The 23641-nt window shown below is 38.1% G+C and overlaps 1 protein-coding gene across 7 annotated transcripts in view; it reads left to right on the forward strand.

The window, feature by feature from the left end:
- Window positions 1-20619, forward strand: part of POLQ (DNA polymerase theta) — a 103626-nt gene extending 83007 nt beyond the window's left edge. For 4 of the 7 annotated variants that reach the window (XM_074404282.1, XM_074404281.1, XM_074404283.1 and 1 more), the window contains 6 exons: window positions 3414-3598; window positions 6122-6233; window positions 10763-10887; window positions 15370-15523; window positions 18719-18837; window positions 19641-19754. In XM_074404282.1, the coding sequence (XP_074260383.1) occupies window positions 3414-3598; window positions 6122-6233; window positions 10763-10887; window positions 15370-15523; window positions 18719-18837; window positions 19641-19754 (809 nt within the window). Of the gene's footprint in view, window positions 1-3413; window positions 3599-6121; window positions 6234-10762; window positions 10888-15369; window positions 15524-18718; window positions 18838-19640 lie in introns of all 7 variants that reach the window. The other 3 variants (XM_074404279.1, XM_074404285.1, XM_074404280.1) reach the window with 3 other exon arrangements.
- The last annotated feature ends 3022 nt before the right edge of the window (window positions 20620-23641 follow it).

The following is a 23641-nucleotide window of genomic DNA, read 5'->3' on the forward strand; positions in this document are numbered from 1 at the left end:
GTTTGGTAGTTTATTAGTCCATTGTCATGCTGCTAATAAAGACCTGCCTGAGACTGAATAATTTGGAAAGGAAGGAGGTTTGATGGACTCATGGTTCCACATGGCTGGGGAGGCCTCACAATCATGGTGGAAGATGAAGGAAGAGCAAGGGACATCTTACATGGTGGCAGGCTAGAGCTTATGCAGGGGAACTCCCATTTATAAAACCGTCAAATCTCATGAGACTTACTACCATGAGAACAGTATAGGGGGACACCCCCATAATTCAGTTATCTTCACCTGGCCCTGCCCTTGACATGTGAGTTTTATTACAATTCAAGGTGAGATTTGGGTGGGGACATAGCCAAACCATATCAGGTAGGTTATTTGAAGATCTTTTGCTTTTTGTAAAATGTGATTGATTCTTGTTATTCATGGTAGTGCATTATACAAAGCCACAATGAACACTAAATTAACAAATACTGAAGTAAAGTTTTCTTTTGTCAGGCAGTTTACTTTCACATCAGCTTGGTCCTTTTGAGGCCTTTGAAACTTTGCTAACAAATGTTTAGAGTAGCCTGCACTCTAGGGCTAGATTATTCCTGTTCATAAGGTGTGGCCTTTTTGGAGTCTACTTGGTGTTTAATAAGATCTCTTCTCAGTCTTGTTAGAGCTTGGTCATTTATCAGCATTCAAGAATGTGTTGTTGGGCTGGGCGCAGTGGCTCACGCCTGTAATCCCAGCACTTTGGGAAGCCAAGGTGGGCGGATCACGAGGTTAAGTGTCCGAGACCATCCTGGCCAACATGGTGAAACCCTGTCTCTACTAAAAAAACAAAAATTAGCTGGGTGTGGTTGCGTGCAGCTGTAGTCCCAGCTACTTGGGAGGCCGAGGCAGGAAAATCGCTTAAACCTGGGAGGCAGAGGCTGCAGTGAGTCAAAATCATAGCACTGCACTCCAGCCTGGCAACAGAGCAAGATTCCATCTCAAAAAAAAAAAAAAAAAAAAAGTGTTGCTGAATTAGTTGTTCACCTAAAAGCTATGCAGTGTTTGTTCTTCCTTTAGTAATAGTTATTTCTTCAGTGTGTGTTCTTTGCCTGGTGCCCTGCACTTTCTCCCTGCACAACTTAGTATTTGGTCAAAAATCCAAGGGGATTCCTGTGCTTATTTCTGGTGCTTCTTTTATGCACACCATTTTTCTCTCCAAATTCCAGCTGCCTTAAAGGCCCAAACTCTAGACTCTGTTTTCTTCGTTCAGAAAGAGATACAGTGCTGTGTTTCAGCTCCCCCTCCCTGCTATAGATTCTGGAAAGTGCCTCCATTCAGATCCCTGAGACCTTTGTGTGGCTCACCTCGTTTCTTTCCCTTCTCAGTGATTATAGTTCTGCCTGGCTTGTCTAACATCTGAGAATTGTTTTTTTCATATAATTTGTCCAATTTTATAGTTGTGGTAGGAAGTCCACCAAAGTTGTCATTTATAGGTTGAATATCCCTTATGTGAAATGCTTGGGACTGGAAATTGTTTTAGATTTAGATTTTTTTTTTTTTTGGATTTTAGAATATTTACTCTATCTTTACTAATTGAACATCTCTAATCCAAAAATCCAAAATCTGAAATGCCCCAGTGAGCATGACATTTGAGCATCTTGTTGGTGCTCAAAAGTTTTGGATTTTGGAGCATACTGGATTTTGGAATTTTGGATTAGGGATGCTCAACCTGTATTTTAAATTAGTATTTATCTCTATTTTTGAATAGGTTATTAATTTACCTGTTGCAAAATCAACATGATATAAAAGATGGGTATTGGGAAGCTTTGCTTCCTTACCTATCATCTACAGTATCCTTCCCAACTCTCAGAGGTTACTATATGTATGAGTTTTTTATATATTTTGACAATATTTCTTTATGCAGATATAAGCAAATGTGGATATATAATTTTTTATTTCCCTATTTTTACACAAAATTAGCAGTCTGTCTACACTATTGTGTACCTTGCTTTTTTCATGTAATGTTTCTATGCTAAAGATTTGTGCTTATCAATAAGGACATTTAAATTAAAAAGAGTTTAAACTGTGTGCAGATAGTGTCTGCAGCAGTCTGTGGGCTTGTTTGCTGAGTCATGGAGTAAAAACCTGTTTAATTTCTATAGATATAGTTAAATTGGGAACTAATGGGGAGGAGGTTACTATTGTACTTCTCAGTAACAACATATGAATGTGTTTCTTCTCAGCCTTGTCACAGAGTGTTGCCCAACTTCTGTAATGTTTGCAGTATAGCTGAAGAAAAATTGTTTCTTGCTATAGACTTTTCATTTCTCTTACGAAGTTGAGCATTCTTTAATATATTTAAAGTTCTTTTGTTTTTAGTATGTCTGAACTTCTTATTTGTAGTTCATCTTATTCTCCACAAGTAAAAGCTCTTCTTATGAAATGGCAGTGAGTTTTTTGTGATATCAGTTGCAAATATTTTTTTCTAATTTTTCTTTGACCCTGCATTTATTTATTTGTTTAGAGACGGCATCTTGCTCTTTCGCCCTGGCTGGAGTGCAGTGGTGTGATTTCGGCTCACTGCAACCTCTGTCTCCCAGTTTCAAGCAATTCTGCCTCAGCCTCCCAAGTAGCTGGAACTACAGGCATGCACCACCATGCCTGGCTAATTTTTTAAAAAATATTTTTAGTGGAGACAGGGTTTCACTGTGTTGGCTAGAATGGTCTCAATCTCCTGACCTCATGATCTGCCCGCCTCAGCCTTCCAAAGTGCTGGGATTACAGGCAATGAGCCACCACACCTGGCATGTTTTTTAAAGTTTGTTTTTGTCATGCATATCTAATCGACCCATTTCTAATCTATGGGTAAATTATTTTAATCCTTTTAATAATTTGCTCAGCTGTTGACTACTTGATTTTTTTTCATTTAATGATTTTGTTATTGTCAAAGCGGGGCACACATTTCTCTCCAGCCCGCTTAACATTTGCACACATTGGACACCAGTTTTTTCATTAATTCATTCAACAACTATTTATTAAAGGCTGATTATATACCAGCAACTGTGCAAGGTTTTCTGTAGAAAGAAAACAAAAATTAAGCTTCCTATTTATAAAGACTCAGAGCAAAATAAGAGGGGCATGAAAGAACCATTTTTGATTATGTGCTGGGTGCTCTAGGAACACTGAGGAAAGCACTCCACAGTGGGCACATGTCAGGGGTGGCTTCACCTGTATTATACGTACTTGAAATCTACATGGAAAAAAATGATCTAAGATACAGAGCTGAATTACATCATATTAAAAGGAAGGTTTTAACTTTGACATATGATTTCAAAGTTCTAAGTTAGACCTAAGTTTCTGTCATCCTGCTCAATTATATGATATAGAAGTTTGGTTGTATGATAGAGAACTTTATACTAGCTTTTCTGAAATCACTTCTACTTCAGGTGGTTTAATACTGGCTGCTGACTACTCTCAGCTTGAACTGCGGATCTTGGCTCATTTATCCCACGATTGTCGTCTCATTCAAGTGTTAAACACTGGAGCTGATGTTTTCAGGAGCATTGCAGCAGAATGGAAGATGATTGAGCCAGAGTCTGTTGGGGATGATCTGAGGCAGCAGGCAAAGCAGGTGATTTTAGTGAACATGCTTAATATAAAGGAGAAGAATTTAGGGACTCAAAAACTTTAAAAATGACCTCAATTATTTGCAACTGAGAAACCATTTCTCCATCTTTGGATCTTTCAAAGCACATTTTATCTGAGCTTATCTCATGGTATTTCTTTTGTGGAGGCAGTAGAAATAACCAGAAAGACAGATCTGAGGCTGCTTCGTGTTAAGAAAGCCATATGCATTTAAAGCCATTATTATATGGCTAGCTACAGTGCCTGGTACTCAGTAGATATCACGGTGGTGGTGATGGTCAGCGTGTGTGTGTTCATGCACACCTGCAGGCATGCGCATATGTATATTTAAGAAACCTCCTTCTAGTCTTCAAGTGTTCTGAGGTAAAGTTCCATATTTTCATTTTTATATTTTCTCCTAGCATCAAGGCATAGCACTTTGTAAAGAAGGTGGTCTCCAAATGTTTGTTGAAAAAATATTGCTGAGCTGAAGATTATATTGAGTACCTGATAGCTTTTTAGCTCTTGAAGTTATTGGTTAGTTAATCCACTTAAGAAACTCCATGCTGCCTTTTAACTTGAAATAGATCCATATTAGTTTCTACTCTGGATAACTATTAGGCAAAGAGTAAGTCAAAGGCCATATTTATACCATTCCTTAGCCTGGATTAACATTGATACTTACCATATAACCTGTGGGAAATCTGATACCATTTGCAAGAAGTAGGATTGCTGGCTGAGGTGAATGCACACCACTGTACTCTGAGATTCTGCTGTTTTTCTTTCACATTTACACTTTTAGTTCCTCACAGCTGTATTATTATTATTATTATTTTGAGATATGGGGTCTCAATTTGTTGCCCAGGCTGGTCTTGAACTCCTGGCTTCAAGTGATTCTCTTGCCTTGGCCTCCCAGATTGTTGGGACTGCAGGCGTGAGCCACTGCACCCAGCCTCACAGCTATACTTCTTGACTGGCTCATTGAGCATGGGACATTTCCTCTCACCACCACCTGGTTAGCACCAACACTTGTTTCTTCCACTATTTAAAAAGCCAGCTCTGTCCTCTCTGTCTGTTTAATCCCCAAAGGGATCCTGCATTTAGCAAGAATCAAACCCTTGGTAAAATAGATAACATTCCCATATTTAATTCTCATAACCTATGACATAGCATAGCTATTATTATTATTATCACCATTTTATAGAGGAGGAAACTGAAGCACAGAAAGTAATTTGCTTAAGGACATGCAGCTGTAAGTAGTAGAGCCAGAATAAATTCAGAATGCCAGAACTTGGGCACTCTGACTTCCTATCCAACACACACATCCTCTGGAGACAGCTGCTTCTATTTAATAGACTCACGTGATTTAATAGTGTTTATGCTATACCAGTTTTTGTTTGTATCACCACGTACCAAACCACCTAACCCCTGAGACCGGCTGAGATCTCAGACAGCACTAAGTAACGTGAGTTAAAAAAAACAACAAGAGTCACAAGAAAACAAAATGTGGGGAAAAAAAGGAAAGGAAAAAAGCCCTCTCTCAATATATTAAAAAACACAGGGGCGGGGCGGGGTGGACTTTAGCTATATCATGTTGAAAGTTTATCATGTTGAAAGTTTTTTGGAATTGTGATCATTATTTTAAGCAAATTATCTTTTTAGATTTTATTTAATGATATTTATACAGAGCTTGCTTTATGTGAGTTCTGTAAACAGTTATAAGTAATAACTCATTTAAAGCTAACCATCCCATGATGTAGGTATTACTACCTTCATTTTCTAGATGAAGAAATTAAGAGGCAAAGAGGTTAGGTGACTTACGCAAGATTATACATTTTGTGAATGGTAGAGCTGGGCTTTGAGCCCCGGCAGTCCTTATGATTAAATCAGACTTTCTTTAATGCCCTATTTATAGATAATTTCCCTTCATTGCTTCCGAAATTTTCTTAGGAGTTTTTATTTGTATTTAAGTGAAATGAATTCTGCAGTTGTGGCATTTTAGGTGGCTGTGAGGTGAGGAGGATTTTTTTTTCCAATTATGTCTTCCCCGTCACAAAGTCATGAAGCCTGCTCTTTCTATTTTTAAAGTCTTGTTCAAGGGCAAGGAGAGGGACATTTGTAATGCTTCTCTTCCCTGACTCCTAGGCACTTGAAGTGGAAGTTAATGAAGTACTGTGAGGAGTAAAAAGTTGCTATAAAGACTGCTGGATAAAGGAGAAATAGTCAAACAAATAAACAAAAAAAAGATAAGAAAAAAAATGGAGAAATAGTCAAAAATAAATTTTTCCTTTATCACAAACACCTATTCATTCATACTCCCTCCTGCCCTCCTCTCTCTCTCAAAAAGTAATACTGAAAGGCAGAAAAGATGTTTGTTGGGTATCAGCCTCTGCATAACTCAGCAAAAGCAATCTAAACATTTTTGACTCACTGTGAAATTAAAAGGTTGCCAAAATTTCAATCCTAATGAACTCTTTTATTTACATTTGGTGTACTTACAAGCTTTATTTGTTGGATGACTCCCTTTCAGATTTGCTATGGAATCATTTATGGAATGGGAGCTAAGTCTTTGGGAGAGCAGATGGGCATTAAAGAAAATGATGCTGCTTGCTATATAGACTCCTTCAAATCCAGATACACAGGTAATTTATCTTCTAGATAATATTCTTTTCAACCATCTTACCATATTTTTAAAAATTTGTGTTATGGAATTTTCTGTTGAAATATCTATTAGAAGTTTTCATCAGGCATTGTTGAGGGTAAATAATACCAACCTTATTATCACTTACTAAGTTGTAATAATCTTACTTTGTATTTTTCATTAGAGACAGAATAGTAAAATGTAGTTGATGTGTATCTACTGTGTCATTGTGAACATCCCATAACATTTGGGAGTTGACTTATGCTTTGGTTTAGATAGCTGTAGTTCGAAACAGTAAACTTGAGTATATATACAAGGAATTCTGACAATTGCTAATTAAATATTTGAGGAACTCTGAGAACAATTGCTGTTATAGAGCAGTTTGAGTAGTCTTAAATGATCTTTATTTCCTATTTGTCATGGTATAATTTATATATAATAATAAGATTCACCCTGAAAAAGGTTTATAGTTCTGTGAATTGTTTTTTCTTTGAAAGACAATTTTAAGGATGAGAAGTTCTGTGAATTTCAAATATGAAGGAGGAAAAAAAGACTTTCTCAGACAAAATGAAAGCTGAGGGATTTCATCAACACCAGAGTTGTCCTACAAGAAATGCCAAAAAGAGTTCTACAATTAGAAAGAAAAAGATGTTAATGAGCAATAACAAATCATCTGAAGGTACAGAACTCACTGATAATAGTAAGAACACACAAAAAAACACAGAATATTATAACATTGTAATTGTGATGTGCCAACTATTATCTTAAATGGAAAGACAAAAAGATTAATCAAAAATATCTATAACAGATTTTCAAGATATAGGCAGTACAATAAGATATAAATAGAAACAATAAAAAGTTAAAAAGTGGGCCAGATGCGGTGGATCACACCTGTAATCCCAGAAGTTTGGGAAGCCAAGGCAGGCGGATCACCTGAGGTCAGGAGTTCAAGACCAGCCTGGCCAACATAGTGAAACCTTGTCTCTACAAAAAAAATACAAAAGTTAGCTGGGCATGATGTCAGGTGCCTGAAATTCCAGCTGCTTGGGAGGCTGAGGCGGAAAAATCGCTTGAACCCGGGAGGCAGAGGTTGCAGGGAGCCAACACTGTGCCATTACACTCCAGCCTGGGCAACAAAGCAAGACTTTGTCTCAAGTAATAATAATAATAGGTTATAAGACATTATTTTTGCAAGTCTCATGGTAACTCAAATAAAAAACATACAAGATACACAAAAATTAGCAAGAAATTAAATCATACCACCGGAAAAAAATCACCTTTATTAAATGAAAGACAGGAATGAAGAAAAGAAGGAGAAAAAAAAAAAACACTACATGTAAATGGACTAAACTCTCCAATGAAAGACTTAGAATGGCTTCATAGATTTTGAAAAAAAGAAAAACAAGAGCCAATGATCTGTTGCCTACAAGAAACACACTTCACCTCTAAAAATATAAACTGAAAATGAAGGGATGGAAAAGCGATTCCATGCCAACAGAAACCAAAAAAGATTAAGAGTAGCTATACTTGTGTCAGACAAAATAGATTTCAAGACAAAAATTAAGAAAAGAGACAAAGAATGTCATTATATAATGAAAAAGGAGTCAATTAAGCAAGAGAATATAAGAATTATATATGTACCCAATATTGGAGCATCTGGACATATAAAGCCAACATCATTAGAGCTAAAAATAGAGAGAGAGATCCTGACAATAATAACTGGAGACTTCAACACCCTACTCTGAGCAGTGGACATATATTCCAGACAGAAAATCTAAGAAATTGTACTAAATATGCACTATAGACCAAATGGACCTAATAGATACTTGTAGTACATTTCATTTAATGGCTACCAAATACACATTCTTCTCTTCAGCACATGGATTATTCTCAAGGATAGATTATATGTTAGATCACAAGTTTTGAAACATTCAAAAAATTAAATTAATATCAAATATCTCCTCTGACCACAATGGAATAAAACTAGAAATCAATAGCAAGGAATTTTGGAAACTATACAAACATGGAAAATAAACAATATGCTCTTCAGTGACCAGTGAGTCAATTAAAAAATTAAGAAGGAAATTTTAAAATTTCTTAAATGATAATGGAAATACAACATACCAGCACCAATGGGATACAGCAAAAGCAGTGCTAAGAAGGAGTTTTATAGCTGTAAGTGCCCACATTTAAAAGAAAAGGAGAAAACTTCAAATAAATAACCTAACAATGCATCTTAAAGAACTAGAAAAGAGCAAGACAAATCCAAAAATTAGTAGAGGAAAAAAAAATAATAAAGATCAGAGTAGAAATAAAGAATGAAATTGAAACAAAACAATACAAAAGAACAACAAAACAAATCATTATTGGTTATTGCTTTATTTTATTTATTTATTTTTTTGATATGGAGTTTTTTTCTGTCACCCAGGCTGGTGGACAGTGGTGTGATCTTGGCTCACTGCAACATCTACCTCCTGGGTTCAAGCAATTATCCTGCCTCAGCCTCCCAAGCAGCTGGGATTACAGGTGTATGCCATTATGCCCAGCTAATTTTTGCATTTTTAATAGACACAGAATTTTGCCATCTTGGCCTCCCAACCTCCAGTTATCTGCCCATCTCAGCCTGGGATTACAAGCATCAGCTAAAATGTCACCCACCACCTGCAGAAGTCTGTCCTATAGACCCTGACTCAATAATGGATGAATGAATGCACTCTCACACCGTTACAGTGATACAAGTGGGCTAGGGATGGCTGTTGGCTGCTTTCAGAGGGTAAAATTCAACCAATTGACCAAGACCACCTGTCTATCCACAAATTCATAACAGAGGTTCTGAGTCAACATGCTTGAGGATAATTAACATGGTGAAAAGAGGCTGGGCTCGGTGGCTCAAGCCTGTAATCCCAGCACTTTGGGAGGCCAAGGCGGGTGGATCACGAGGTCAAGAGATCAAGACCATCCTGGTCAACATGGTGAAACCCCGTCTCTACTAAAAATACAAAAAAATTAGCTGGGCATGGTGGCACGTGCCTGTAATCCCAGCTACTCAGGAAGCTGAGGCAGGAGAATTGCCTGAACCCAGGAGGCAGAGGTTGCGGTGAGCCGAGATCACGCCATTGCACTCCAGCCTGGGTAACCAGAGAAAAAACTCCGTCTCAAAAAAAAAAAAAAAAACATGGTGAAAAGAGTGGTTTTATGAATGATAAAAGCTTTAGGTTCTGGGCCCACAGTAAACACTAATAACAGGTGATTCCTCTTTGATTGCCCCCTCAGAGGACTATCCAGCCCAAAGTGTACATGAGTAAACAGAGTAGAGACAAAGGGATGTGGGGTAAACAGACTTAAACTGGGAAGGCCTTTGATTGTCTTTCTCTCTTTCCTATGCTAATGCTAATGAGGCGGCTGCCTTCAGCATGCCTCAATAAAACCTCTTGGCCTTCCAAAAGGTTTGAGGTTATAATCTGTAACTTTCCCTAATATTTTCCTTAATATTTTGCCAGCCACCGTGAGTGAATATCAACAGTGAGCCACTGTGCCTGGCCTGAAAATAAGCTGGTGTTTTGTTTTGTTTTTGAGACGAAGTCTCACTCTGTTGCCCAGGCTGGAGTGCAGTGGCACGATCTTGGCTCACTGCAACTTCTGCCTCCCAGGTTCAGGCAATTCTCCTGCCTCAGCCTCCTGAGTAGCTGGGATTACAGGCATGTGCCACTACACCCAGGTGATCTTTGTATTTTTAGTAGAGAGGAAGTTTCACCATGTTGGTCAGGCTGGTCTCAAACTCCTAACCTCGTGATCCACCTGCCTCGGCCTTCTACAGTGCTGAGATTACAGGCTTGAGCCACTGCACCTGGCCTGTTTTTTTTTTTTTTTTTTTTTTTTAGGGATAAAATTGACACACCTTTAGCCGAGTAAGAAAAAAGAAGAAGATCCAAATAAATAAAATCATAAGTGAAAGAACAGACAGCATGACAAATACCCCAGAAATTCAAAGGATCATTAGTGGCTACTATGAGCAACAATATGCCAGTAATTTGGAAAATCTAGAAGAAATGGGTAAATTCCTAGACACATTGAACCAAGAAGAAATCTAAAACTTGAGCAGTCTAAGAATAAGTAATGAGACTCAAGCCATAAATAAAAAGTTTCCCACAAAGAAAAGCCTGGACCTCAATGGCTTCCTCCACCAAAAATTTAAAGAACTAATACCAGTCCTACTCAAACTATTGTGGAAAATAGAAGAGGAGAGAACACTTCTAAACTTATTCTATGCGGCCGGTATTAGGATTCCAAAACCAGACAAAGACACATCAAAACAAACAAATAAACAAAACCTACCTACAGGCCAATATTTCTGATGAAAATTTATGCAGACATCCTCAACAAAATAGTAGCAAATGGAATTCAACAATATATTAGAAATATCAGTAGATCATGGTAGGGTTTTTGGTATATTTTGCTATATTTAAACCAGTGAATGAAGTAAAGGATAGACTTTGGTTCTAATTAATTATTTTTGCATTTTCTTTGTAGGGATTAACCAATTCATGAGAGAGACAGTGAAGAATTGTAAAAGAGATGGGTTTGTTCAGACCATTTTGGGAAGACGTAGATATTTGCCAGGAATCAAAGACAACAACCCTTATCATAAAGCTCATGTATGTTGAAATTTTTCAGGATTTTTAACTTAATATTTCAATGACATATACTTTTTCAGCAAAGAGGAAATACTACTAATGTCCCTTTTAGGGGTTACTGGCATATTAATTGGATCTTCTGTATAGACTAGGTCAACCATTGGTTTCATTAGGGACTTCTGAAGTGATGGCACATGCCAGTATTTGCTGAACAGAGTCTGGGGGATTAATGTAAACATGCACTCAATAATATTTTAAACATGTTTTGTTGCAGTAAACCAGTTATTTATTAGCTTAGGTAATAAGTTGTAAATAAACTTAATTTTAAAAAATTTTATCTTTTTTGATTGCATCGTTGACCAAAACTTAATTTTTATATTTGCTAATTATTCTTTGTTTCTGATACCATACACTAATTTGTTATATCATACCAGATTGCTAACATTCCTCAGAGATTAACCAGTCACTAAATTTTGATTAATTTTTGGTTCATTCTACTTGTTTCCTTATTTTTTTTTTTTTTTTTTTTTTTTGAGACGGAGTTTCACTCTTGTTACCCAGGCTGGAGTGCAATGGCGCAATCCCGGCTCACCGCAACCTCCGCCTCCTGGGTTCAAGCAATTCTCCTGCCTCAGCCTCCTGAGTAGCTGGGATTACAGGCACGTGCCACCATGCCCAGCTAATTTTTTTGTATCTTTAGTAGAGACGGGGTTTCACCATGTTGACCAGGATGGTCTCGATCTCTTGACCTCGTGATCCACCCGCCTCGGCCTCCCAAAGTGCTGGGATTACAGGCTTGAGCCACCGCGCCCGGCCTGTTTCCTTATTTTAAAAGCACTGTCTGCCGGCCGGGCGCAGTGGCTCATGCCTGTAATCCCAGCACTTTGGGAGGCCAAGGCGGGTGGATCACGAGGTCAAGAGATCGAGACCATCCTGGTCAACATGGTGAAACCCCGTCTCTACTAAAAACACAAAAAATTAGCTGGGCATGGTGGCGTGTGCCTGTAATCCCAGCTACTCAGGAGGCTGAGGCAGGAGAATTGCCTGAACCCAGGAGGAAGAGGTTGCGGTGAGCCGAGACCACGCCGTTGCACTCCAGCCTGGGTGACAAGAGCAAAACTCCATCTCAGGAAAAAAAAAAAAAAAAAAAAAAAGCACTGTCTGCTCAGGCACGGTGGCTCATGCGTGTAATTCCAGCACTTTGGAAGGCTAAGGCAAGAGGATTATTTGAGGAGGAGTTTGTATGAGACCAGCTTGGGCAATATAGTGAGACTTCAGTATCTACCAAAAATAGAAAATTAGCTGGGTATGGTAGTCTATTCCTGTAGTCTTAGTTACTTGGGTGGCTAAGGTGGGCAGATTGCTTGAGCCCAGGAATTGGAGGCTGCAGAGAGCCATGACTGAACCACTGTATTCCAGCCTAGGTGGCAGAATGAGACCCTGTGTTTAAAAAAACAAAAAACCAAAAAGCACTATCTCACCAGAGATTATTAGGATATCTCCAAGTAGTGAATAAGGCTATTTTTTAACAGCATTTAAAAGATTTATTGATATTTGCTCAGTCTTTTTCTGAATTCATTGGGATTCATGAAAGTATTCTGTGTACTTAAATATTTAAACTTGTAGTATAGTTCAGATCTTCCTATTTTAACTAGATGTTTTTTGCCTTTCACCCATAATTTTGTGTTTTAGTGCTCATTAGATGTTGTGTGTAATGAAAATACCCAGCTAAAAAAAAAAAGAAAGAAAATGCCCAGCTAAACTTCTGTCTGGAGCTCAAAGCCTCCAGAGCATTAATGCTTTTAGATACCAAGGAGGAATGGTTGATTTTTCGTTACTTCTTTACTCTCTAGCCTCCCATATATCCACATGCAGATATCAGATATTTATCAGGCTTTTACTGTATCTCCATGTGAACTAGTAACTTTAGTAACCTTAGTTGATGGACTAGGCAACCTAAATTTTAAGTCTTGGAAGAGATAATGCAAACAAAAAAATATGAAAACATCATTTATATACTTAATTATTTAGGTTTCAGGGAGAAGGAAAGACTTAGACTCTTGGAGGCTATTTAAAGTTTAGGCTCTTGGGAATGAGAAAGAGACAATCACAAAAGGATAACTGAGTGAGAACTGGCTAGAAGCCAAACTAGTAGGAATGGAGAGTTTGAGTTGTCACATAGATAATTTTCTCCTGGACAGATGGAGCCACCTAGAAGCTAGGAGACAAAAAGGCTTCTTTTAAATGACAGAAGGCTTTCAATGGCAGGCTGAGAAATTTGGACTTGATCTAATAGGAATCTAATTATTATTTTTTGAATCTGCATGATAAAAAATGGAATATATAGTTGTTAATGTAAATAAATCACGTTTGTGAGAATTAATATTATTTCACCCAAAGATGTGAGAGAGTAATAAGACTTTTTCATGCCAAATATATTAGTTCTGATTCATTATGTTGTTGCTGTGGAAAAAAAAATTCCAGCCCTCTGAATTAGGAATAAACATAGCCAGATTATTTTTTGGTTTTTGTTTGTTTTGGTTTTTGCTTTTGTTCAAACTTTTGTTGTAGTGAAAAATACATTCTCACACATAGAGAATGTAGGTTTCACTAAATTATCACAGAGCTACACCTGTGTAACTACCACCCAGGTCAAGAAATAGAATATTATCAGTGCCCCAGAAACATCCCTCATGCATCCTCCTAATCACCACCCATCGCCTTCCCAGTTATAGCCGTTGTTATAATTCTAACACTATAGTTTTGCTTTGCATATTTTTGAGCTCTAGATACATCATGTATGTATATTTAGTATCTAGCTTCTTTCAAAATTATGTGGGCAAGTCATTCTTGTTGTTTCATGTAGGAATAGCTGTATACTCTTATATGAATATACCATAATTTATCTATTTTTCTGTTGATGAGAACTTGGGTTTTCAGTTTGAAGCTATTGTAGCCTTGAGCATCCTTGTACAAGGTTCTTGGTGCACATATACATGCATTTATGTTTGGTAAAGACACAGTGGTAGGATTGCTGCATATTTTCAACTTCAGTAGATAAAGCCAATTGTTTTCTGTGGAGGTTATAGCAGTTTGTCCTCCCGTCAGAAAAGTATGTGAGTTCTCAATGCTCTGCGTTCTTGTTGACACTTGCTATTAAACTAATATAATTTTAGCTATTCTGGTGGGTATAAAGTAGTATTCTATAGTTTTGATATGCGTTTCCTTGGCTACTACTGAGGTAACCTTACAAATGTGTATTAACCATTTATTTTTTCATGGGTAAATACCTGTTCTGGTTTTCTTTTTAAATTTTCTGTTGAGTTTTCTGCATTTTAAAAAATTAATTTGTAGGAACCTGTTATGGGTTACATTCTCTCCTACACTGTGTCCAGCCTTTTCTTCCTCTTATTAGTATTTTTTTTGTTTTATTTTGTTTTTCTTTCTTTTTTTTTTAAAGGAGTTTCACCGTGATGGCCAGGCTGGTCTTGAACTCCTGAGCTCAGGTGATCCACCCACCTTGGCCTCCCAAAATACTAGGATTACAGGCGTGAGCCACCTTGCCCGACCTTTATTTTGTTTTTCTTAAAGACAGGGTCTTACTGTTTCCCAGACTGGTTTCAAACTCCTGGCCTCAACTGATCCTCTTGCCTTCGCCTCCTGAGGAGCTGAGATTGCAAGCATTTAATATACTAGAAGTTGGGTATAGCTTAGGTGACAGAACTAGAGAATACCTCTCATGCTACATTGACCTCCCTCCCTGGAGTAGACCTTTTCCATTTTCTGAGGCATTTTGGGACACTGGGAATTACATTCATATATAGATTACTCCTGGATATTAACCCAGACTCCTTCCTCTACTCTTCCAAGATGATTAATTTTAGTAGGCATGGTTCTCTGCTAAAAAGCATTTGACAGCAGTCATTTCAAGGAAGTTGTAACTGGATACCCAGGGATCTAGGATGTACATTTTCACTAGCAGTTAAGGATTTGCCTCAGCAACCCATGAAAAGCTCTGAATCACATCAGAGGGCTCCAAACCTGCAGGGACCAAACTCTACATAAGACCAAGGGGCCATTGGTATAGAGGGTGTGCTTAGGACATTCCAACCCACATCCCAAAGAATGATACTCTATTTATTTAGGATTAAGATTATTTCGTGGAGTAGATCTTTTAGAATGATGTCTAGAACAGCTAGAGCACTGATGAACTAAATACATTCTAAGTGCAGTGTAGTTTTTGGATCCTAACTGAGTAGTGAAGATTTCTAAACTGAAGCAATCTGATCTTATATTTTTGTCTGCCCTAATGTGGAAACCACAGAATCTAGAGCCCTGGATCATTATAGTTGTTATTCTTAGGATGCAGCTTAATAGTTGATGTCCTAGGTTCATATCTTAGTCCAGCTTTCCAGTCTTGTTGCAGATGTGAGCACTGATCTGTGGAAGGTATGAAACCATGTTGGCATATCTGGTGGAGCACCTGTTAATTGTTTTTAATAGGCTGAGCGTCAAGCTATCAACACAACAGTCCAAGGATCAGCAGCTGATATTGTCAAAATAGCCACAGTTAACATTCAGAAGCAATTAGAGACCTTCCACTCAACCTTCAAATCCCATGGTCATCGAGAGGGTATGCTCCAAAGTGACCAAACAGGTTTGTTCATAGATGAGGCCTGTGCTGTAACATGGTGAGAATAATTGTATCGGAAATGTAAATGAGAAGTATTTTTTATTTTATTTCTCAACAGTTCTCAAATGTTTTGGTCTCACGTTATACTATTAGAAATTATTGAAGATCTCAAAGAGCTTTTGTTTTTGTGGGTTATGTCTACTATATTTACCATATTATAAATTAAAACAGGCAATTTTAAAACATATAGTAGCATTTAAAGTAATAACTCATATTTTGATGTGTCACATATTTTTATGAAAATACATCTTTTCAAAACTAAAGAAAATTCTTGGTAAGTGGCTTTATTTTACATATGTGTAAATCCGTTTAATGTTTGGCTTAAGAAAACACAGATGGCTTTTTGTATCTACTTCTGTATTCAATCTGTTGTAATAGCCCATGTCTTGTAACCTTCTTTGGGAAACTCTTTGTATAGTCTGGGGTGATACATGTCTCAATTCTAGGAGAGTCATGGGTTTCCCAGGATGTGGGAATCATTTCTGTACCAGGACAGTTGGCCACCTTGCTGCATTCTTATAAGAAAATGAGACTGAAAAAGACAAATAACCTCATAGTGTTGTTATGAAAGTAATTTTGACTGCAGATTTTGGGATCCTCTCTGGTCTCCAGACCGTATGTTACAAACGTTCATTTTCCTATTTATGACCTTCAGTGTTCTCTGGTCTTAGAATGTACTCTTGATCTCTTTATCACATATGTTCCTTTGATGATGTTGTTTGCTTGTTCTTAATTTCATAATATTTACCTGAGGTCTCGGTTTATTGCTTGGATAAATTATTTCTTGCACTAACAAGAACAGTGAAATTTTGTTTTTCTCTTCTGTCACATGTCCATATTTCTGCTTTAAATACCATTTCACTGTCACTTAGATTGTCAAACCATGACAGCAGACGTGTTTTATTATTTTGTTTTTTCAGACAGATTCTCACTCTGTCACCCAGGCTGGAGCGCAGTGGCATGATCTCAGCTCACTGCAACCTCTGCCTCCCAAGTTCAAGGGATTTTCCTGCCTCAGCTTTCTGAGTAGCTGGGATTACAGGAGTGCGCCACCACATCTAGCAAATTTCTTAAAATATATTTTTAGTAGAGAGGGGGTTTTGCCATGTTGTCCAAGCTGTTGTAGAACTCCTGACCTCAAGTGATCCGCTTGCCTTGGCCTCCCAAAGTGTTGGAATTAGACATGAGCCACACCCAGCCAGCAGGCATGTTTTAAATTTTCCAGGGAAGAAATTAAGATTTGGTGCATAGGCCAGGTGCAGTGGCTCTCACCTGTAATCCTAGCACTTTGGGAGACTGAGGTGGGTGGATCACCTGAAGTCAGGAGTTCAAGACCAGCCTGGCCATCATGGTGAAACCCCATCTTAAAAAAAAAAAAAAAGAAGATTTGGTGCATATAGAGAAAGAAAAAGCTTGGAGATGGGGCAGAAAGGTCATGGTCAGTTATTGAGAATGAGATTTGCTATTTCTAGAAGAGACATACATACAGGTTATAGAGAACAATACAGCCAGTTATAGCATGTTCACTTATGTGCAAAAATACATAGATACAAAAGTTTATTTTCTCATTAAATGAGAATGATTAATTTCGTCATCAGTCCCCCTCAAAATATCTGAGGCCCCTCATTCATTTTCAGTGTGGGACTGTGTGTATACACACACACATACACATTTCTATTTATAGAGAGAATATATAAACTTATTTGTGGAGTAATACTGTGCTGTATGTTTTGGGGATTTAGAAATAAAAGTTATCAATCTATGTTTAAATTTAAAGTCTATTTAAGAAAGGAGAGTAAGGTATGATACCTGACTGAAATATTTGTATTAATTCCACACAGCAGAGTGATAAATCTCAAAATAAGGATACAGACAATAATGACTTTAAGAGTCAGTGGAAGGTGATATGGCTCTGTCACTGAGGAAGACCTCATGGTGTCATGGCAGCTTAAAGTAGTGCTAGGTCAGCGGGATGAAAGGAAGGTGAGCATGAGGAAGCAGTACACATGGGGAACAAGAGCATCATGGCATTCTGGGTCAGAAGCTGGGTAGCCAAGGGAAATCAAGAGCGCAAAGTCATGGTCATCAGAAAGCAGAAAGGTTAGAGCATCCAGACAGTCAATAGTATGAGCTAAGTGTGACTTCATGGGGCAGATCAGACTTCAGCCAAACTGGTGAACAGAGGTACAGCCTTTGCAGTCCTGGTGTGGAAGCAGCTTGCTCCAGCCTCGGGTGTTTGTGTTTGCCTACTGTGTCAGAGCTGCCTCTGAGCAAACTGGCACTGCATATAGTGACAGTTGAAGAACTCTCTCAGAGGGAAGCACCAGATACACTGAGGGAGACGGTACTCATGCTGGGCCTGAAAGATAAATAGGGAATTTGGACAGCAGAAAGGAAGATAACTGCTGTGAGGTTTAAGCAGATCCAGGTAAAAGCAGTTCCAGTAAAGGTGCTTATGTTGAGCTTTATCTTTGTGTTAAGAAGGGCATAATCTGTACCACTAGGTCCAGCTAATGAGGAAATAGTGACTAAGTCTAATATATATTTTGGAGTTATGGCTACTGGAAGGTATGGATTATCTCCATAGAAAAACTTACATAGACACTTACATATAACTGCAAGGGATTTACATACTCTCTGAATTCCACATCAGGAGCCCAGGTTTAGAATTACTTGTTTAGAGTGTACGGTCCAACTGAGGAAGCACCAGTTCTATCACGGTGACACTTCTGGCCATACAAAGACATGAGGGAGTGTCCCCCTTAAGAAGCACTGCCTAACAATACTAGTTTGCTTTCCTGGGGCAGGAATCAGGCCCCATACCTCCCTGGTGCTATTACACTCAGATGGTGGTAGGGGGACTCCATGGAATGAGAAAATGTTATTCATGAGAAATAAGTTGGACTAGAGTTTGGAGCAGAGTTCTTTACACCCCATTTACTGACTTCTTTGTGAGACTTCCTCTTTCTGGGAGGAAGTTGACGAGTTTATGCCAGATAGTTAGGGTAGGTAACAACCAGGAAGTAGTTATGTTCCTGATGGTTCTTAGTCTTGTGTGTTTTGATCTCTTGATTAAAATTCCCCAGAGTTACTCAGAATCTCTAAAAATATTCTATGACACAGCAACATGCTGATCAGTTTTGCTACTGTTTCATGAAGTAGGATTGTTACCAAAGAGAAAACTGCAAGGGATGTTCTGCCCAGTCAGAGGAGGCTTCTTCATCCTTCAACTCCACGATGAACTCTTATATGAAGTGGCAGAGGAAGATGTTGTTCAGGTATTTTTGCAATGCTCGTGTCCATTCCATAGGAAGCCAAGACACTCTATTGTCAGGCTGACAGCTTTTTTCCCTATGCATGAGGATTTGGGAACTCTACCCTGGCCCCAGCATGGCTGTGTAAATATTGAGTCCTTATGGGTAGAAAGGAGCTAAGAGTGTTCCATTTTGTAATAATTCTTAATAAGTTAAGAAATTGCCAATGCAGAGATGTTTTTGTCTTAGAGAAATTGAACAAAATGTGCAATCTTTCCCTGAGGGTTTCCAAGCCCCAAGTATTCTAGCAAAAAGTGTCAGAGACTCCTGCTCATCAATGAGGAAGAGTTTGAGATGTCTGTTTTTTTTTTTTTTTTTTTTTTTTTGAGACAGAGTTTCGCCCTTGTTACCCAGGCTGGAGTGCAATGGCGCGATCTCGGCTCACCGCAACCTCCGCCTCCTGGGCTCAGGCAATTCTCTTGCCTCAGCCTCCTGAGTAGCTGGGATTACAGGCACGTGCCACCATGCCCAGCTAATTTTTTGCACTTTTAGTAGAGACGGGGTTTCACCATGTTGACCAGGATGGTCTCGATCTCTCGACCTCGTGATCCACCCGCCTCGGCCTCCCAAAGTGCTGGGATTACAGGCTTGAGCCACCGTGCCCGGCCAAGATGTCTGTTTTTTTAAAAATTTTCTGGCCTAGCATTTTAAGTACCACTGGATGAAGAGCTCCAGTCTGGTTTATAACGTTCTCAGTGGGTGGCTTGGGAAACATGCTTTGACTGGACAGAGAGTTTGTTAACCATATTTTTTTTGGTTTTCTTTAGGTAGCTCAGATTGTCAAGAATGAAATGGAAAGTGCTGTAAAACTGTCTGTAAAGTTGAAAGTGAAAGTGAAAATAGGTGCCAGCTGGGGAGAGCTGAAGGACTTTGATATATAACTGTGCTGTTGATGAAGTCCTCCCAAGGAAGCCTATGCAGATATACTCACCTGGAAAGAACAGAGATGACACTTTCACCTACTTCAGGAAAACAAACTTTCAAGTCTTCATAGACTTACCATAGTAATTTTATAGTGAGAGTTTCAAACTATGTATCAGGGTCTTTGTAGCATCAAAAACTTACGGGGGTTAGGGGAAGTGAAATACCAAGTATAATAGTTACACTCACTTTCAAAGAGCATCTATGAATTTGCCTTTTGTAATTTACCGTGGCTTTAAACATATTCAGAACAGATGTTTGAAATATGCACTTGGCACTTTGGCTCCACATCTGTCTGGGTAAACCATGAAGAAAATGAAGCTGCTGCCTCTGCTGACCCTGACAGGAGCCATAGGTGGATAAAGATTTGGTTTCACCCTGGTGGTGGTAGGCATTGTGTGTGACTTCTTTCCCCTCTAATATCACTTTTAGAGTACTGAAATCGTATTTTACAATAGTATTGGCTAATAAATTATTTACTCTATAAAGCGGTAAGACTTGGTATGGCTGGAGTCTAGGAGTGAATATTCATGAAATGTATCTTACTGCTTTTCCTTCCCTAATTCATACAATGAATGTATTTGGAATACTTATAAAATAAACTAAACCTCTTCAAGAGTTATCCTGTTCTATAAGATCAGATGTTTTTATTGCAGGTAAATATAATACTGCCAGAGATGGAAAATACCCCCTTATCAGTACCTTAGTGCCTCTATTTGTGGCATGGTGAGAAAACCTATGCTGAAAAGATTATACTTTGTAATCTCAATCAGAGGTATGGAGCTGATCTTGCTGTTTAAATAAAATGAATTCATGGGAAACTTTATATCAACAGTTGTTTAGTTAAACATGGTAGTTGGGCTAAGTGTCAGAAACTCGTGTTTCTTATTTACTTACCCCATAGCTTGTTCAGCAACATCTGAGCACATAGGAAGCACTGATTATATCCCTGGTTACCAGAACAGCCCTTTTATGTTTATTAATCAGAATAAAGAAAAAAAGATATTTGCTTTATAAAGTTTAATGCATTATCAGTAGTTGGGTATTAATGTGTAAGAGACTTAGACATAATTTTTGGGGGCATTGAGGAAGGCAGAGATGGCAGCAGTAAGAAGGAAGATACCATTCTTTCTCGAGTTTTTTCCATATTTACCTACAATGTTTCTTAAAATCTGAAGTGCTGTCAGTGTTCTGGTAGACTTGAAAGATCTGGCACAAGAGAAAGCTCAATATGTTTACCTGTGAGTGTTCTTCAAACATGAGGGCAAACGAAAGTCACTTCTGCCTCATTCTCTGCAGCCGTGGGCCAGTGTGTGTAGTCACATGCAATTTCTCATTCTGTTTGACCTGTCAACTGGACCTGAAACAGGCCCTCCCCACTTTGCATGATTCAGATAAGCACAAATCCCAGTTACTATGGTTTACTTAATAACACGAGCCCCACCCCCCCACCCCCCGCAACACAATTCAAGTTTTAGTTACCGGTGGATATTAACTACAAGTAATTGCATGAGATTCAAACTTCACGAATAGTTCTTCAAATCACAACCACTGTGTAAATAAGAAATGCATATTGTGTTAGGCAGAATAACGCCCCCAACCCCAAAGTTCACATCTTAATTCCTAAAACCTATGAACTGTTATATTACATGGCAAAAGGGACCTTGTTGGTGTGATTAAGTCAGAGATCTTGAGGTGGTGGATTATCCTGGATTATCTGAATGGTTCCATTTTAATCACCAGGGTCTATATAAGAGGGAAGCAGATGGTCAGTCAGAGAAGATGTGACAAAGAAACAGAACTATTTGAAGATGCTACACTGCTGGCTTTAAAGTTGGAAGGGGCCAAGGAATGCAGGAACCCTCTAAAAATTGGAAAAGGTAAGGAAATGGATTATCTCCTAGAACCTTCTGAAGGGATGTATCCCTGCCAACACCTTGACTCTAGCCCAGTTAAGACCATTTTGGACTTCTGCCCTTTAGAACTGCAAGACAATAATTTGCATTGTTTTGAGCTAGTAAGTTTGTGGAATTGGTTATAGCAGTAATAGGAAATTCATACATGCATCCTGATGGGACCAGTTACATCACTTCTTTCAAACGCTGTCTATGACTGGTCACTTCACATCTGTTATTCACTTTACTTACAGATGGCAAAGTGTAGTTGTGTTGATTGCTTGTCTCCCAATGGTAAATACACATTCTATAAAAATGGATAATCAAAAGTGGAAATTGGCTAATAAAGATGAAAGTGTAGCAGAGGACTAAAAAAATGTAACACTGGAAGTGAAAGTCAAATTGAACATAAATGGAATTACGGAAGAAATAGCTGCCTAGGCATGCTGACCCTGCTGCTGTTTGAGATACTGTAGATATGTGACTTCAGAAAGAGTGAAGGCTCAGTTAACACAAATGAGGAAAATGGTTGTGGCAAAAGGATAAAGATGTCCCAGAGGAAGTGATGCCAACAAAAAACTTCATTTTTTAAAATCTGTAACTTACTGTAATTTCATCAAAGTCTCATCAGGATTTTATATATTTTTAGACAGATAATATCTTAAAACTCACCTGGTAGAAGAATAGTTGTTTTTTTAAATGCACTGGCAGAAGAATAGTCAACATCTATTTAAATTGCTTAAACGAGCATGCCCTTTAATTCAGACATTCCACTTAACATCTTACCTAGAGAAACACTTGCACATATGCAAAATACATGTGCAAATGTTCACTGGAGTCTTGTTTGTAAAAATAAGAGACTGAAAAATATCTAAATACTAGTAAAAGAGTGGTAACAAGTTATGGCTGACACCATGGAATAATATAAGTGACTGAAAACGAGTGAATTATAGGTACCAACATAGAACAATCTGAGACATAGTGGAGACATGAATAAGCACGTTGCAGCATAGAAAAATATTTAGGAGGAAACACAACAAACTAATAACTCGTTAATTTAGATGAGTGGGAGGTAGCCAAGGGAAATACTTAATGTTGTCTAAATTTATCATATGACTATTGCACTATGCATTTATGTATCATTTGTGCAATTAAAAAACATTTTAAAAAATGTTTAAATAATTGTTGGATTTCCAAACCAGCTCACAATACCATTCTTTAAGTCATAAATTGGTTGTCCATTTGCTATGAAAGGTAGACGACAATGCCATCGAAGTACACGTAATGCAACAAGATTGGAAGTATTTTATAATTTTATTTTGAAATAATTCAAACCCAGGTAAAAGTTTGAAGAACAGTACGAAGAATCCCAATCAAGTCAGAAATCACCACTCAAGTTTTGTTAACTGCTCCACTTATGCCATTTATAGCAAAAGGGTCCAATCCAAGATTAAAGAGTTGCACCTAGTTGTCATGATTGTCTAGTCTACTTAAATCTGGAATATACATCTTTCCTTAACTTTTACAACACTGAAAATTTGTAATAGAGGGTAGATATTTTATAGAACGTCACTCAATTTGGTTTTGCTTATTGCCTCATGATTAGACCTTGATTGTGTGTTTTTGGCAGGAATATTGCAGAGGTGATGCTGGGTTCTCACTGCATCCTGTCAGGTGGCACATGATGTTGATTTGTTCCCTTGCTGGTGGTGGGAACTTTGATCACTTAAGATGGTGTCTGCCATGTTTCTCTAGTTATATTTTTCTTTATGATTAGCAAATTTTTTTTGTGAAGATACTTTGAGACTATGAAAATATCCTCTTCCTCTCTCCTACTTTATCTCACTAGTGTCAGCACTCACTGGTATTTGTTGCCCATGTCATTATGATAATAGTTGCCAAATCGTAATTTTAACATTCCATCTACATTATTTGTTGACATTCTATTGTAA

This window comes from Saimiri boliviensis, chromosome 8, assembly GCF_048565385.1.
Source record: "Saimiri boliviensis isolate mSaiBol1 chromosome 8, mSaiBol1.pri, whole genome shotgun sequence".
NCBI lineage: Eukaryota > Metazoa > Chordata > Mammalia > Primates > Cebidae > Saimiri > Saimiri boliviensis.